The sequence below is a fragment of the Peromyscus maniculatus genome, chromosome 13 (assembly GCF_049852395.1).
Source record: "Peromyscus maniculatus bairdii isolate BWxNUB_F1_BW_parent chromosome 13, HU_Pman_BW_mat_3.1, whole genome shotgun sequence".
NCBI lineage: Eukaryota > Metazoa > Chordata > Mammalia > Rodentia > Cricetidae > Peromyscus > Peromyscus maniculatus.
The window spans coordinates 40,350,055-40,367,334 of NC_134864.1; the positions used below are offsets into that span (position 1 = coordinate 40,350,055).

Here is a 17,280-nt window from a genome sequence, read left to right on the forward strand (position 1 = left end):
AATTCCCTAACCTAAGGTGTCTCTGTCATTAAGGGACACATGACTGATTCCAAGCCAAGCTTCTGAGTCTCATGTCTGTTTGTATATTTGAAGTTTTAAAATTGAAAAGGGCCTATTTAGCTTAAAAGCACAGAACTGTCAGATATTTATCACAGATTTTTTTTATGACCAAAAATGATCATGTAGGATGAAATTGATGTAAACAGCATAGCCACGTGATACAATATTGTGCGTCACTAAAACTATTTTTTGTTTTTGTTTTTGCTGTGCTAGGGATGAAATCCAGCTGGGTCTCTCACACAGAGAAGGCCAGAGGTCTACCAGAGAGCTAAGCCCCTGGCCCTAAAGTTGTGCCGAAGACCATTTAGTGACAAAAATAAACAAACAAAAAACCACACCCACACACTCTCTCTTCAGGATAATGCATTAAGTGAAACCAGGGTGGGTAATTGCAACACTCGGTAGAGGCCGGAGGCCAGCCTGAGGTACTTAGCAAGATCGTCCGTTCCCCCAGAATAAAGCAAAAACAGACAAACAAAAGCGACGAAAAGCAAAAAACACAACTTTTAGGACGACAGAACTCGCTCTAAAGCCCTTAACTAACGCTAAGGCTGGGACATAGGCGCGGGCGACGACGCATCAACTCCTGCTTCCTCCCGGGGTGGGGTCTGAAATTGGTGGAGGGAAGTTATTTTCTTGCAGTGGGTTTGGGTTTCGTCCGCGTCCGCGAGCCGGCGTTGCTTCCTGTAAATGTCAACCACCCACACCTGGCTGGTGGTTGGGGTCTGGGGCGGACCCCGGGACTCCCTCCGGCCTGGGGCCGGGCGGCTCCTCCCTACTGGGCGGCCGAGAGAGGCGGGGCGGGCACCGAGTCCTAGCGCAGCCCGGCCCAGCCCAGTCCTCGCAGCCTCCCAGACCCAGGCGGATCGACGGTCCCCGACCGCGCAGGCAAGTCAGGGGGCTGGGGCCGGCGGAGGTGGGGGGCTGGGGCCGGCGGAGGTGGGGAGCCGGGGCCGGCGGGGACTGGGAACCGACTGGGGCGGCGCTGCGCCGGGCCGCTCAAACTTTTCTGGCACGCGCGGCCGGCTGGCCCGCCCCGGTGGTGAGCCGGGGCCAGAGTGGGGTTTTTTGGTCCGTGGCTCCGAGTTTCGCTTTCCCTGGGCTCCCAGGCAGGGCATGTGGCGCAGCAGCGTGCGCTGCGCACCCGAGAGCTGGCCAGCATCTTGCGGGGTGCCCCTCTCAGTGACAGAGAGGCCTGTCTGTCGCAGGGCGTGTCCCCCCACTTCGGGGGCCCCAGAGTGTCTGTGCCGAGGGTGAGATGGGGGCTCTCATGGTCCTCAGCTGGGAAGAGGAAGGGAGGGAGCCAGCCTGCAGCCTGGTGCCCACCTGGAGCTGCTCCTGTGTATCCTGGCGCCGCCAGGCTGGGCACAGACAGGTGATGAGGATCTAAGTGGGGGGTGGGAGGAGGGAGCCCCTAGCCCAGTGACTAGGGTGGAAGCCAGTGGGCCAAGCCTTAGGTCTAGAGAAGAGCCCATTCCTACCCATAACCTGTTCTGCTCCCCGGCCCCTGCTCCCGTGTTCTGTGGTTCGGGAGCCACCCAGGAAGTACCTTCAAACTCATGAACTTTTTTTATTTCCCCTGACGATTTCACTCAGTCCAGTGTAGCTTTGAACTTGCTGCAATGCTTCTGCCTCGGGGTCTAAGAGCTGGAGTAGTACAGGTGAAAGCTGTTAGGCCCGACGCCCATGACCTCTTTAGGTCTGAGTAAAAATAAAAACAAAATAGGGAAGTGGGAAAAGGGAAAGCAGGTCAGGGAGGACTGGGAATGAGCCAGAACACAGAGAGGGAAGGAAGGCTGTCTGCCAGGTAGAGCCTGGACTGTTCGCCAGGACCTGTCCTTGGGGGGCTCCTTCCCTGCCACTCACTCCCCTGTGGACTGTGCGTGGTCTCCACGAGGCTTGGGGGTCAACCTGAGTACCCTCAACCCAGGAGGAGTCGGGAGAGCTGTCATGGAAGGTCTGTCCGGTGTCTGGTTCTCTGCGACTCTGAAATATTTATCTCAGTGCTGAGCTTTGGTTTCAGAGCTGGTGCCTTTGGCCCGGCCAGTGGTGGCAGGGCAAGGCAGGTGCTTCTTGGGGCCCCCACACTTCCTCTCCATTTCACTCGCTTGTTCTCCTTACCTCTCCGGGCATGGGGACCTGGTCTTGGTTCATAGTTTCAAGGGAAGTGAGGCCAGTGCTTCAAGGGCCCTGATTTCCTGTCTGACTTCAGGGCTGCTCTTGTAAAACTGGGCCGATCAGAGGGGTAATGACAGGTTAGTTGGCGAGCACCAGGAGAAGCTCGTGTCATCAGCTGGGTAATAGGCATTTGGACTCGGCCTCTTCCCTGAGAATGGGGGAGCCTCAGCTAGGAGCCATCTACAGCACAGCACCTCTGACCCCAAGACCTCTCCTGGGGGAGGGGCTTAAAGAGTAGAAGCACCAGGAGTGAGCGTGTGGTGTGCATGCCCTTCATGCCAGAGGCTGAGTGGTGGGTTCAAGACCAGCCTAAGCTACAGGGGAAGGCCCTGCCTCACAAAACGAAACACTAACAGCCCTGGAGCATGGGACCTCGTTCTGCTTAGAAGACAGGAGGATTGCAAGCCAGGCTGCAGACTTGAAGCCAGCTTGGCTCCAGAGTGAGACCTTGTCTCAACAAGCCACAGTGAGGAGACAGGCATTATCTTCAGAGTGCCTTCAGTTCTCTGGGGAATGCTGAAGAAGAGCTGACCTTGACAGAGTCTTCCAGCCCTAGCCTGAGATTTGGGGACTTGTTTTGAAGTAGGAACAAGATGCAGAAGTCCACGGGCCTCTACTTGTCCTGGACTTAATGCATTGGTTAGGGAGGAAGGTAAGTCTTTCTTATCTAGGGTGATGGGTGCCCCTCCTATGACACAGGGTGATGTTTAGGGATGGTTCTGTGTTGGCTAGAGATTTCCTCCACGCCATGCAAAAAGTCCCACCATGGAGGTTCCAAGAGCAGCTGGAACTGAGGGGAGGGGAGGGCCCCCCGGAGGATCCTAGCGCTCAGCTGATTCCCTGAGAACTAGTCCCCCTGCCCACAGGTTCTTCCTGTGGCCCCAGTCTTGAACTTGGCGTCTTCCTGCTTCCGCCACCCCAGCCAGTGCTAGCATTACAGGTGTCCACCACCATGCCCTGCTCTTGTGTGGTTCTTTTTAAAAAACCTATTTACCTGATTGCGTGAAAGTGAGTGCATGCCTGTGCAGGTCAGGGGACAACTTGCGGGGACTTGGTCCTCTCCTTTACCACGTGGGCTCTAGCAATCCCACTCAGGTTGTCAGGCTTGGCCGCAAATGCCTTTACGTGCGGAGCCACTAACCCTTCTGCCTCCTTCTTGGGCAGCTGTTCTCTGGAGCAGGCTGGTGGGGGCGTAGGGCTTTGAGAGATGGGTAAGGGAGGTGGGTTTTTCTCAGGGTTGGGTCCCTGTGTAATAAACAGGTGGAGTGGAGGGCCTTATGGGAGCATTAGGAGAGAGGGAGTGAGTGGTCCCTTCTTGCTAGAACATTCCACGTGCCTCTGACTCTGTATATGTCTTACCCATTACCAGAGGCACCCAGTATGTAGATTCCTGGGGTGGGGCTCTGAAACTTTCTGTTCTGTTAGCCTGTTTGTACAGAATCAGGCTGGCAGGGCTGAAGTGGATTTTCACCTTTCAGCCCAGGATAGACCCATCTAACAGATATAAAAATGGAGTCTGGAAGTGGGCAGTGATCTCTACCCAATTCATGTACTGGAGTCAGTGCCAACGGAAGGATAGGAATTAGGTCCCTGCTCCTACACTGGAGACTTGGCAAAGATGGGAAAGGAATCCACATCCACTGTGCACTCAGATTACCACCTCCCCCTCAGCCCTGTGCTGCCCCCACCAATGAGGGTGCCTCAGGTGTCTCCCCCAGCAGTTGTAAGAGCACCCCAAAACCCCAAATCAGACGTTAAGTTTAAATCATCTCTGCTGTTTGCCTTCCTTGGGCCTTTAATAATAATAATAATAATAATAATAATAATAATAATAATAATAGTTATTATTATTATTATTATTATTATTATTATTATTATTATTATTATGTTTTTTCCAGACAGTTTCTCTATATAACAGCCCTGGCTGTCCAGGAACTCACTTTGTAGACCAGGCTGGCCTTGAACTCACAGAGATCCGTCTGCCTCTGCCTCCCAAGTGCTGGGATTAAAGGCGTGTGTCACCACCGCCTGGCTGGGCCCTTAAATTTCTAACGCCCTCCCCACCCCCACCCATTTCAACTTTTTTTTTTTTAAAGATAGAGTCTTGATCTGTAGCCCTGGCTGGCCTGGTGCTCACTGGGCAGCGCAGGCTGACTTTGAACTTGAAGCAATCCTGCTTTAGCTTCCTGAATGCTGGCTTTACAGGTGTGCTCCTGGCTTTACAGATGTGCACCACCGTTCCTGGCTCTCAAAGTTAGCATTTTTATTGGCAGAGTGATCTTTTGTGAGCATCAAAGGCGCCTTAGCTACATTGGGCTTAGTTGCTCTCTGAGGTGGCTCTCTTCCTTCCCCTCCCCTCTGATTCTCCACGGTGGCCTGTTTGATAGTCCTCTTCTCCTGCTGCCTCCCTCCTCACCTGGGGACAGGAGAGGTAAACACAGTTGGGGTAGGACACAGATAGGTCAGAAATGGCAGCGGCCCTGTTAATGGCTTCCTTTTTTTGTTGTTGGTTCTGTTGTCTCACTATGTAGCCCTGGCTGTCCTGGAACTGCCTGGTAGACCAGGCTGGCCTTGAAATCACAGACTGTGCCTGGCCCTCTTTTCTTATATGCGTACCAGGCCACCCTGACTGGTGACGTAGCTGGGATCTCTGAGATTACAACCCCATGACATAATTCTGTCCTCGGAGATAAGGGTGACGGACAGGCTGCAGGACTGGGCCTTCCCATATTTCCCTGGACTCAGCCTTCTGTTTCTGTGGCTCCAGAGAGAGGAACTCTAGGGTTGGGTGGGGCCTGCGGAGTGGCCTGGAACCTGGGAGGAAAGTAATGGGTGGGACAGTTGAACAGGACGTCATGAGGGAACTGGGGATGGGTGGTTTGTTCTGACACCTGTGCCTCTCCTGCTGAGCTCTCAGATACTGGGCCAGGCTGGGTTCTAAATTATTTTTTTAAAAAAATGTTTCCCCCTGATAGCAGCTTACTATCATTTCCTGGCTGGCCTGGAACTTGCTATGTAGACCAGGATGGCCTGGAACTTACAGAAACTGGCCTTGAACTCACAGAAATCAGCCTGCCTCTGCTAGAATTAAAGGCAGGAAGCCCCATATGTGGCCCAGAAGTTCCAAATTCTTGGCCAGGAGGGCCTGTCATGGGCCGGAGCTCTCAAGTTTCCTGGTCCCAGCTGACACTTCAATGTTTGGACCCCCTGTACTTCACCTCTTAATCTTTAGGCCAGGCCACCCTAAGAGTATGAAGTTGATTCTGGGTTCCCTTTTCCTAGAATCCAGCCTGGTGGCTGGCTTAGATGCTCTTGGTCTCTTCCTTTACCTCTGTGTCCTGGTGGCTCTGTGCTGGGGTGGGAGGTGTTTTCTTAAGAATTAGAGGGAAGAAGAAGCTAGGCATGGAGACCTGGGGGTGGGGGTGGGGCTTCCTGAGATGCTCTCTGAGCAATTCTTTCCATTCTGGTCTGGGCATGGGTTCCTGGCAGTCGGGAGGGCAAGCTGCCTGGACCAGTCAGCTGCTCTGCTCTGTCCTTCCCTCCAACACACACCCTGTTGCTGTAACCCCAGGAGCTCAGCCTTTTCTCTAGAGTCCAGAGTCTTAACATTTCATACGGCCGAGGAGAGTCAGAGCTAGAGTCTAACTCAGCAGGCCAGGTACAAAGTTGGCCCCCCGGTACAACCCAGGGGTCAGTGGGGAACAGCGTCCCTAGATTCTACACTGAAAACCTTGGTCACCAACAAATCCTGCTGTTTGGGCCCAATACATACTCCTGCTGCCACCATGGCTGAGTCAGGGAGAGGCTCTGGGACTTTCCTGGGATGGGATGGATTACCTGAGAGAGGTACAAGCTGAGACATGGAAGGCCAGGGTGGGACAGTCTGGTGTTTGCTCACAGAGAAGCTGGATGCCTCCCGACCTTAGGAGAATGCGCACAGCTCTCTGTGTAGCCCCGGGATGCCGTGAAGACCTCACAGGCACTGGATGAGCCCAGAGGACCCGAATTTGTAGCTCCAGGCCACATCTGTGCTCAGTCTCCTCCGCTCTTTTCTATCCTTGTCTTTGGTTTTTCTCTAGTCCCCAGACCTCGACCTGGCTAGGAGAGTGGCTGGCCACTTCCCCTGGGCCGATGCTAGCTAGCCCAGACCGCAGCCCTAGTGGAAGGCTTGGTGGTAGGATCCTCATGGAGGCCAGGTAGGAGCTGGGGCCAAATAGACGCCAAGGCGGGGGTTCTGGGTTCCAGAGGTTCCTGCTGGTCTGACAGGTGTTGCCATGAATGTGGCAGAGGTTGGCAAACTCCCCTGCACCCAGGGTCAGACAGCCAGGACTGCATTGTGGCCTAGGCTCAGCTTGTAAGTGGGTGGGTGTCCTCTAGATTCTGACATTTTGAGTCTCCTCCCTTGTGCTGATGAATGGGGCTGGAGCCCACTGTGGGGAGGCTGAATGGTTGGGCATCCACTCCTGTGTAAGCCTGCTGCGGTCACTGCCGGAGGACTTGACACCAGAGCTGTGGTAGATGGATGAGAGGATGGGATAGACTACCCAGATAAGGGACTCAGACAGACGGACACCAGAGTTGGCCTTGGGGGCTAGCCTTGACTGCATCATACCCAGTGAGGTAGCCTGGCCCACCTTGTGCACTCTCCTAAGCCTCCGGGTCTTTGTAATGATGATGCTCACCTGCTGGGCTACTGTAATGAGTTAGTGAAATCACTGTCAGGCTGGGCTCAGCATGTCTCTGTCCAGCTCTTTTCTTTTTACAGTTCCTGGGGAGGCACCATCCCTGGTGCTGAACCCATTCTCCAGGGGAGGACACTGATACATAGCAACAGCTCTGGTTCAAAAGGGCAGGTGGCTAAGGACGCAGACAGCTAATTATACCGGACCGGGCAGGTCCACTGGTAAATTCCTCTGACCACAGCTTGGGCAGGGCAGGGCCGGGGAGGGCAGGAGGGAGGCCCATGAGTCAGCAGCTGAGCTACTCTAGACCCTGGAGCCCCATCCCAGGCAGTGAGTCACACTTCGCCCCCAGATCACTGCAGCCCCTCACTCAGGAAGTGGGAGGGTCAGCTGTCTGTCTTTCCCGAGGTCATAGGCGGCTTCTAGAGCTGTCATTGAGCCCTGAGATCACTGAACCACCCATCCCAGTGTGCCTTGTGAAGGGAGGGCCAGGTCATGGTGACGTCATGGCTTGGTGGCCTTTCCTGTCAATGCCTCCTGGGACTGTTCAGCCATCCGCCCGCACCACCCCGCCAGTGGTGGATGTCAGATAGACCAGGGTCGTTGAGATGAGGGCCGTAGTGAAACCAAAGGTAACCTGCTTCGACCTCTCCCTTCCACTGGGATGCCATCCTTTCTGTGGAGTCAGAAGGGGACCCTGGGTGGGGAGGGAGTAGCGTTTAGAGGAAGAAGCCTTTTGCTCCAGAGGATGGAGCAGGAAAAACTGCTTCTTTTAGCTTCCTTGTGAGTATTCTGTCCTTCCTGAGCCTCAGGCCTCTCCAAACCAGGTCTGGTGGCTGGGTCTTCAACTCACTCTCCACTATTGGTACCCATCTTCTCAGGTGCCCTGCCCTGCTCACTGCCCGCCTCTCATGCCTCCCTGCCTGGCTCACTTCTCATACCCTCGCTGTCAAGAAGGGCTTTCTTCTCTCTGGCTTGACACATTCTTGCTCTGGGGAGATGAAGAACAGCTTTCTTCAATGTGGCCAGCTCAGAGACCTGCCCTGTTACTCGATACTGACCACTTTCCCTTGTGAATGAGTCCTGTTGTCCTGAGCGATGATGAGAGGGTCCTCTGTCTGATCTCTGAGCTGCACTGGGTGCCCTGAAAAGAGAAGCCAGGACTCTCGAGCTTCCAGCAGCAGCTCTGAGGGGGCCGCTGGCCGGGATTTGGGAGTCTTGTCTGTAAGGCAGGGGTGGTTCTCTGAGGGAAGTAAGCACAGCCCTTCCTTAGCTTGTCTGTGTCCTCGTCTCCACCATCTCCGAGGCCCCACAGGCTGTGAAAAACTCGGCAGAGGAGGCCTAGAGGGTACAACCTGACGCGAAGGACATACACCAAGACCCCAAAGTGTGACTGTGACACACACGTTCAGGGGGTGCTCCTGAGCTGTGCATCCGGGACTGTGGGGGCCACTTCGCTGTTGGAGGCCTTCATGCTTGAAGTGAGCACCGCACCTGGAGGGCCTCTCAGCCTGACTGGAGCTCCCGAGCTGCGGGGCTCTCCTGTCAGAGGAACTCGGTGCTGTGCCCTCCTCAGCTTGCTTTCCTTGACCTCACTCGCTCACCACTGCGGCAGGGAAGAGCCCAGAGACCCCCTTTCCAGGGAGTTCTGGGACCACATCTACTCCCAGGCCAGGCCAGTGAAGGGAGCGGACGGCATAGGCTGCCACGGGCCTCTGGTGGGAACCCGAAAGTCCTGTCTCCTGCCTGCCCTGCCCCTCCCTCGGGGCAGTTCTGGTATAGTGGTGGGATTGTTTTCCTTCCTTCTTGCTCAGCTTCCAGCCTGGCTCCACCCTGTGTCTGGCTCACAAGCTTGCTGCTCCAGCCAGCTGCTATGGGGGCTGGGCTGACCCCTCCAGAGGGTCCCAGCTGGCCAGCCCTGTGACTCACCAGGAAGCTCTGCCAGGGGCCATTCAGCTTCTTCCCTGGTTCTGCTGTCCAACCACCACGGCAAGGTTTACTTAAGGGAGAAAGAACGGGGAGTTCCCGGGCCCGGCCGCCGTTCTGGTCTGTTCTATTGCTCAGCAGTGACTACTCCCGACTCCTGCTTTGCTGTGGCCAGGGAGCGGGACTGGGAAGGGAAGGCCTCAGATAAAGGCTGCTGTGAGACAGCCTAAGAGCCAGGGGCTGGCCCCGTGGGTGGTGGCCTGTGGGCAGTGAGTGGCATGTGTGATCCAGGGACACAGCCTGTAAGGGGCAAGGGTGGAGTGAACGGCCAAGAACTCATGACTGCTTGCTTGTTTCCTATTGCAGGTCCCAGCAGCTGGGCTTTCCTCTCAGCCCTTGAGTGGCTATGTCCAACCCCACTGCCCCACCTCCCTATGAGGACCGAAACCCCCTGTACCCTGGCCCTCCACCTCCTGGGGGCTACGGGCAGCCATCTGTCCTGCCAGGTGGATACCCGGCCTACCCTGCCTACCCCCAACCTGGTTACGGTCACCCTGCTGGCTACCCACAGCCGATGCCGCCCATCCATCCAATGCCCATGAGCTACGGTGAGTCCTGGAGGGTGGCCGGGACAAGGTAGATAGACTTGGGGCCCAAGGAAACCTTGCGTTTCCTTCCTCCTGCTACCTCCTCTTCCTCTTCCTGTCCCACCTCCCCCTTAGCCTCTTGCGCCCCCCCCCCCCCCCCCCCCGCGCTAATCTATGTATTCAGTACGGAGACTGGGGCCAAAAGACCTATATCAGAACTTTCGCCCGGAGAAGGTAGCCGGGTGAGTTAATGGCTCCTAAGTGGTTGTCTAAGGAACCCTTTCTGTTTCTGACAGGCGTTGCCACTGTGTGTGGGCACCATGTGACCATGTGTTCCTTAGGAACCCTAAGCACTTTTTTTTTTTTTTTTTTTTTTAAATATCCTAGGGCTGACACATCTCCATCCTTTATTTACAGTCTGATTTTTGCCAACAGTCAAAATGTCATGGTTTGTCAGTGAAGATGAGGTTAGACTGTATAGTAAGCCTCCTTCCCGGGGGGTGGATTTTGCATTTCTTTTTGATATGGGAGACTGAACTCAAGGTCATTACATGCTAAGCATGTGCTCTGCCTATGAGCTATACCCCAACTCCTTCTGGGTAGATTTTGGAAGCAATTCTCAGAGGCATGCATGGAATGTTGATGGCTTGCAGTAGCCTCAGTGTCCCAGAGCCAGTAAGTGTGTGGCCAGTGCCTATCTGGACACGTGTTCTGAGGCAGATCTTAAGATATCACTCACAGGTGACAGTTCCATGTGCATGGTGAAGCCCGCTAGAGACCATGGACCTTGCCCTCCTGTACCTACCGTCTGGGCACACTTCTCTACTCCTTTTCTCTGTCCCCAAGGCTACTGCTCCGCCAGCCAGTTCTACTCCCTAGATGCCAGCTGCTTCCCTAGATGATGATGCCCCTGTCGTTCCCCCAATGATGGGGGCTGGGCACAGAGCCTGCAGCAGATGCCTGCTGACAGGACAGCTCTTTCTTACCTAAGCCTGTTGGGGTCACTCTGAGGGTGCCTAGAGAAAGAACTCTAGCTTGATAAAGGAGAATGTGAGCGACAAATGTGTCTTCCGGACAGAGGTATCTAAGCCTTTAAGACAGGGTCGGGGTGCTTTGAGATGGAGGCTACCTGTCCTAGGTCCCTAGTTTGTTTGATGTGATCTGTCTGGTCCCAGGCCATGACTATGGTGGGGAGGAGAGAGCGGCGAGTGACAACTTTGGTCCTGGAGAATGGGATGACCGGAAAGTCCGCCATGCCTTCATCCGAAAGGTGAGATGTGGGCTGGGACTTGGGGGAGGCCTAGGCACGGTACATATTCCCACCTGTGCCTACCTCCTTGTAGTTCTGTACCTCTGATCCTCAGAGGGATCCCCCTCTTTATGATCCCCTTTGCCTTGACTTTGGGGACGACAGAGTCAACCTGGGAGAAGTCTACCTGGCTTCTGCTCTTCTTCTCCCCGCCCACCCTTCTGTTCTACAGCAAGCAGCTGGGAGCTGAAATGAACATGCTGTGTCTAAGCCACCACACATCCCTTTTCTCAGCCCCTGTAACAGAGAACCGCTCTTAGGGGGCAGCAAGAGAGCAGTCAACTCTAAACTGACACGAGCTGGATGCTGGATAGGAAGAGAGGGGCCAAGACACAGCTGGAGGGGGCAGTGGAGTCATGTCTAGGCCAGTCAAGAATCTTTGAGGGCTCAAAAAGTCGTCTTCCAAAATTAGTCATTCTTTATCTTTATTTTTTAATTTTGTGTGTGTGTGTGTGTGTGTATGTGAGTGCAGCATCTGTGTGTGTGTGTGTGTGCATGTGAGTGCAGTATCTGTGTGTGTATGTGTGAGTGCAGTATCTGTGTGTGTGTGCATGTGAGTGCAGTATCTGTGTGTGTGCATGTGAGTGCAGTATCTGTGTGTGTGTGCAAGTGAGTGCAGTATCTGTGTGTGTGCATGTGAGTGCAGTATCTGTTGTGTGTGTGTGCATGTGAGTGCAGTATTTGTGTGTGTGCATGTGAGTGCATGTGAGTACAGTATCTGTGTGTGTGCAGTATCTGTCATGTGTGTGTGTACCTGTGTGCATGTGTGTGTATGTGTGTGCATGTGAGTGCAGTATCTGTTTGTGTCTGTATGTGTGTGCGCATGTGAGTGCAGTATCTGTGTGTGTGTGCATGAGTGCAGTATCTGTGTGTGAGTGCAGTATCTGTGTGTGTGTGCATATGAGTGCAGTATCTGTGTGTGAGTGCAGTATCTTTGTGTGTGTGTGTGTGTGTGTGTGTGTGTGTGTGTGTGTGTGTGTGCAGTATCCAAGGAGTCCAGAAGAGGGCATCAGATCCTCTGGAGCTAGAGTTACAGGTAGTTATGAGTTGCCTGATGTGGTTGCTGGGAACTGAACTCAGGTCCATGAGCAATATATGCCCTTAACCACTGAGCCCTCTCCCCAGCCAGAGCCTTCCAAACTAAAAAGAGACCCCTTGTACCACTAACCAGACAAGATGGGGGTGGGGTTGGTGGGTAGGGGCAGCGGCCTGGGTACTGACCATCCTCCAGGGAGAGGCTAGTATGAGATGTGAGCTGTATCCTGTGTCTGTTCTAGGTCTATTCCATCATTTCCGTCCAGCTGTTCATCACTGTGGCCATCATTGCGATCTTCACCTTTGTGTGAGTTTTTCCTTTTCCCCAGCCTGGGTTACCTGCCGGGCTGCCCATGGAGGGGTGGCTCTCAGCTGGAGGCAGACACACCATGGTCTGACCCCTCTCTTGGCATCTCGTTTCCCAGGGAACCGGTTGGTGAGTTTGTGAGGAAGAATGTGGCTGTGTACTACGTATCCTAGTGAGTACATGGTGCTGCTGCTGGGATGGGGGGGGGGCAGGAGACAGCTGAGCGGCTCTGTTCAGGGCAGGGGTTAATATGCCCTAGGAGAGAGGACTTCTAAGAGGCCGGTGCCAGTCTCCAGGTGGCAGGGGTTGGGGGTAACATCACAGAATGCTAGAACAGGACCAGAGAGGCAGAGTGTGGTGGTGACATGTGGATTTCACGGTACTGCCCAGTGTCTGTGATCACCCTACACTTGCTTCTGGTTCAAACCCTGTTCCAGGCCTCTCAGTGCCCTGGATGAGAGAATCTTGCCCTTGCTTCCTACAAAGAGTAGCGTGTCAGGAAGCCTAGGCTGCCGAGTGCTGCCCTAGGGAGTGAGAAGCAGGCCCAGGGCGGGCTGGCCCACAGCTGTGTCCCCTCTCTCCCCAGCGCTGTCTTCCTCGTCACCTACCTGACCCTTGCCTGCTGCCAGGGACCCAGGTGAGTGCTGGAGACCCAGACAGGAGGAGGGCGGAAGCGGGACCAGGACAAAGCGTTTCGCGGGGAAAAGGGGGGGTCTGTACAGTGGTAAGAGACTGCCGAGGGGTGTGTGTGAGGAAGACATGGTCAGCGGTAACAGAGTAGTGTATGACACCTACCTCGCTAGCCATCATCCTCACGAGATATGTAAGAATCGCACATACAAGATATACAGCCCTTCGAGCATGGCACGAACGAGAAAGACTAACAGCGAGGAGGCAGGGAGACGGATCAACAGGTACAGGCCCTGTCCGCCATGCCTGATGATCAGAGTTGGAGGCTCAAGACCCACATGCTGGGAGGAAGGACCTGATTCCCACAAGCTGTCCCCTGACCTTCACGTGTGTCCTGTGTACACACGCACAAGTAATGGAAAGTAACGAATCCCCGTCAGGAAGAACTCAAGGTTCTAAGAGGTTGAGGAACTCGGTCACACACACAGGCCACGCGATTGCTCTAACAAGTCCAGGCTTTCTTTGCTGGTTCCACAGGCAGGTCCTTCCCAGGTTGGTTACCCTTGTGTAAACACTTGAGCACCCTACCGAAGGGAAAGGCCTATTCCTCAGGCAGGAACTTCCTTCTGCTGAAGGAACGGCTAAGACTGACGGGCCCAGGGCGGGTTAACCAGGGTCTCTTTCTCTTTGTCTTCAGACGCCGGTTCCCATGGAACATCATCCTGCTGACTCTCTTTGTAAGTCTAGAAGGGGAAGGAGGCCTCTCCCAGAGAAGAGTGTGTGTGTGGGGGGGTGCACCTTGTGGAAAGATGTCCCCGGCTACCTCCTCACCGTACCCGGCCCTGTTCTTGTTTTTCTCTGTGGCTGTTCTTTCCAGTGGTTACAGCAGCCCCCAGCTCGGCAGGGCCACGGTGGGGCTGGAACTCGGAGCCTGACACTGGCTCTTCTTAACCGTTGGCTTGTTTCTCTCCCTTCCTTCAGACTTTGGCTCTGGGCTTTATGACAGGCACCATCTCCAGGTATGTTCAGGGACACGCCTCCCTACTCTTGGGAGTGTCGTGAAGGGTTGGATGGACGGTGGGCACAATCCTGGCCACAGGACTCTCCCTTATGATTCTGTCCCTTCTCCCAGTATGTACCAAACCAAAGCCGTCATCATAGCAATGATCATCACTGCTGTCGTATCCGTTTCTGTCACCATCTTCTGCTTTCAGACTAAGGTGAGGAGGGGGAGGCCCTTCCCCCCGGCCACCCTGCCCTTTTACACATACACACCTCTGGGTTTGGCACCTGGGCAGGCCCGGGGGGCGGAACCTTGTAGCCCAGGGATTTCCCTAGCCTAATGTCTTGCTTTCGTGTCTGTACCTAGCAAGCTGCTTCCTGTCTGTGTCCTTAGCATGTCCCGGTCACTGCCATGCCCCTGGGAGCAGCACTCACTGGGTGCCGGGGACGGCAGTCACCTGACAGGGTGCCTCCTTCTCCCTTTCTGCTAGGTGGACTTCACCTCGTGCACGGGCCTCTTCTGTGTCCTGGGGATCGTGATGATGGTGACTGGGATCGTCACTAGCATTGTGCTGGCATTCCGATACGTGAGTGTCCTGCCAGCCACGAGGGACTTCCTGTAGAGCAGCGGAGGGCTCTGGCTCCCACACCCCCCTCCTTTGGCTAGTGCTGGCATCAGCACGACACCATCCTTTTGGGTTAGGGTATCACCGGTGTTTCCCTCAGGCAGATGGTAAGCCACAGCCCCTTGGGCCCTGGGTAGCAGCGCTGAATTCCTCCAGGAAGTGGTACAGGAAGTGGTAGGTTAGCTGAGACCCGGTCCTGCGAGGCAGAGCTAAAGGACCAAGCCAGTCCTGGATGTGAGGGGCTTTGGGACCACTGGTCTGATGCCTTCCCTGCTTCCAGCCAGCCGAGGGGAGGGCACAGGGCTGAAGGGGAGGGCAGGGGAAGAGGTACTGCCTGCCCCACCATAGCTGGTCCTTCCTGGCCTGTGCACAGCACTTGGCTGCAGTGTGAGCAGGGTGGCAGGCGACTCAAGGCTGCCGAGGGGCCTCTTGAAGCTGTCCCTGAGGTGGGTCGCTGGGCCCGCCCGCCCTGAGCTCGCTCTGCTCAGCTGCCTTGTTTTCAGGACCCCTCATAGCCACTCCTGCACTTTGACTAGCTTTCGGTTCGGCTGAGAGGCGCTGTGACTGGTTTTATATGGACAGTGTGACAGTCTCTGCTCTCTCTGGCAAATAAGTCACGTTATCAGTTTCTCCCAGGATCTAGAGGCAGGCTGGGGGACCCTGGAGAGGTAGCTTCCTTGATTTCCCTGCTCTGCTTCTGGAGTCCCCGGGTCAGCGGGGTCCTGAGGGTCTGCCTCCCTCCTGCTCGGCTTGCCTTCCTGATGCCGCGCTGTGCTACTCCACAGATTTACTGGCTCCACATGGTCTACGCTGCTCTGGGGGCCATCTGCTTCACCCTGGTAAGTCTGCTTCCCGTTCTGGGACAGGGAGCTGAGAGGGTAGGGATGGAATTTAGGCAGCTTGGGAAGTGGCTGCGGCAGTGGCGGCGAGGTGGGGTGGGGTGGGGGGAGAGGACAATTGTTCTCTTTCCTATTTAGAGGCTCTAGAAGTTTCTGGCATCCCTGCTGTCTTTTGTTCACATTCCCTGCTGTGTGACAATGGTGTGTCAGCCTTCTCGGATAGAGGAGTGAACTGCTCAAGGGCAGAGACCATGCATCACACTACTCCTTAGCGCTTCCAATAGCAAGCAGCATGGACAGCCCAGCTCTCGGGGCATCCTGCTGACCAGGGATGAGCTCTGGACGCTCAGCTCCCGGGCACTCATGTCTGATTTCCCTGCAGTTCCTGGCTTACGACACACAACTGGTCCTGGGGAACAGGAAGCACACCATCAGCCCGGAGGACTACATCACGGGGGCCCTGCAGATCTACACCGACATAGTCTACATCTTCACCTTTGTGCTACAGCTGGTGGGGAGTCGAGACTGAGAGCTGCCCCCTGCACTGGCCTGGGGCTCACCCTTTTCTGTCGGGCTGGGCCCCAGGTCCCTTCTCCCCTCAAGTAATCTGCCCGGTTTCCTCCTCTCCGTCCTGGGGATGGGAGGGCCTCTGGCTGTATTAGGCGAGAACCAAGGGTGCTGGAGTTACCGGCAACTCTGGCCCTTGGTGGGCGTGGTAAGGACTAGACTGAAGTTGTATCTCCTCCTCTTTACCCACAGTGAGCAGCGCGCACCAAACGTTAGTGTGTGGTGGGGGGAGTGGGGGGCCTGTGAACACAGGGGCTTCACGGTGAAGAGGCTCCCGTCCCACCTCGGCCACAGGGCTCTAGGCCAGGTAGCTGGAGCTGTTTCCTCCTGGATCCAATCAAGCCAGATGCTTTGCCCCCAGCTCCAGGACTCTGAGGCCACTTACCCTGTCTGAACTCTTTAGGCTTAGCATCTCGGAGAGATCTGTGCCCGGGGTCTCCCTGTTACGACCCCATCCTCCAGTAACATGTATAGATTATTTATCGGGGATAGGGGGAGACAGTGAGCAAAGTTCATTCAGTAGGGGGGCTAAGAATGGGATCCACCCTGGCTGGCACCCATTCTGCCTACCATCCAGGCCCAGAGTGCCCAGGGCCTTCTAAAGAGGGCCCTCCTACTTTCTCTGCTTAGGGACTCAGGAGAAGGTGAGAGGCAGGGGTCGGCAGGGGAGGTGGTTTGTGGGATCCCGAGTGTGGCTGGGAAGGAGTCTCGGGGAAGAGACGGGGACAGGGCAGGTGCCTTGGGATCCCCCTCTGGTCTGAGAAACACAAGCCCACTCTGGTACCTGGAGACGTTCCCTTCTAACAAGTTGAGTCCGTTCTGAACTCCTGCTGGGAGATTTTAGACTAGGACTCCCTCTCCGAGCCAGCTACCGCTTTCTGTATAATCCCAGCACCTCCGGCTGGTACCAGGGTGGAGACAGAAGCCAGCTGAGCAGGTGGGGTGGGAAACCCTATTAGCCCAAGGTCGTAATTAGAGCTGTTCTGTCCAGTACTTGATTCTAAATAGATCACAAAGGGACACAACTAGAAATGTAATAAAGTTTTATGTTTGGCATTGCGTCCCAGAGTAGCTGTGCCTTTCTTAACTGTAAAGTGGTGGTTCGGGCCAAAGTGTCCGCTTCCTTTGCCTCTCAGGCTGAGTCTCCAGCCCGTTCTATGGAACCGAGCACATTTTCTTGGAACACTTCTTGGTGATGGGCGAGACAGCCTGCTGGAGTGTCAAAAGCTGGCTGGGGAAAGGAGCTCAGATCTGCACGTCTGTGTCATGGACCCTCTGTAAAAAGCTCCCCAGCTTTAACTTCCCCGTGACGCTGTGTCTTTGCATAACCTTTGTTTGCAGGAAAGGGGCTAGACCATGGGTTTAGAATTTCTCTTGCAAACTAGTTTTCTCTTACAAACGAGGAAAAAGAGACCCAGAGAGGCTGACATATTTGGATGCTTTTTTCCCCCCTCAGCCACGTTTTGAATGCTGCCTTTGACTGTTTTGTTTTGAGACAAGGTCTCTTTATTACGTTGCCCTGGCTGTCTTGG

General features: G+C 55.0%; 2 protein-coding genes across 5 annotated transcripts in view; one reads left to right on the forward strand and one right to left on the reverse strand.

Moving 5' to 3' along the window:
- Pnkd (PNKD metallo-beta-lactamase domain containing) overlaps window positions 1–17,280 on the reverse strand; it is an 85,199-nt gene that overhangs the window by 65,130 nt on the left and 2,789 nt on the right. The window lies entirely within an intron of this gene.
- On the forward strand, window positions 473–16,809 carry Tmbim1 (transmembrane BAX inhibitor motif containing 1). Of its 4 annotated transcripts, none has more exons than XM_006972200.4 (12): window positions 473–948; window positions 9,213–9,454; window positions 10,609–10,703; window positions 12,020–12,084; window positions 12,203–12,256; window positions 12,671–12,721; window positions 13,412–13,451; window positions 13,696–13,733; window positions 13,847–13,934; window positions 14,208–14,303; window positions 15,128–15,181; window positions 15,564–16,809. In XM_006972200.4, exons 2-12 carry the CDS (start codon window positions 9,253–9,255, stop codon window positions 15,708–15,710), a joined length of 930 nt encoding a protein of 309 aa, XP_006972262.1. In that variant the 5' UTR covers window positions 473–948; window positions 9,213–9,252; the 3' UTR covers window positions 15,711–16,809. The 4 variants fall into 4 exon arrangements, with proteins under 4 accessions (XP_006972262.1, XP_076406232.1, XP_076406231.1 ...); XM_076550117.1 differs by lacking the exon at window positions 473–948 and adding an exon at window positions 1,242–2,890; XM_076550116.1 differs by lacking the exon at window positions 473–948 and adding an exon at window positions 7,465–7,552.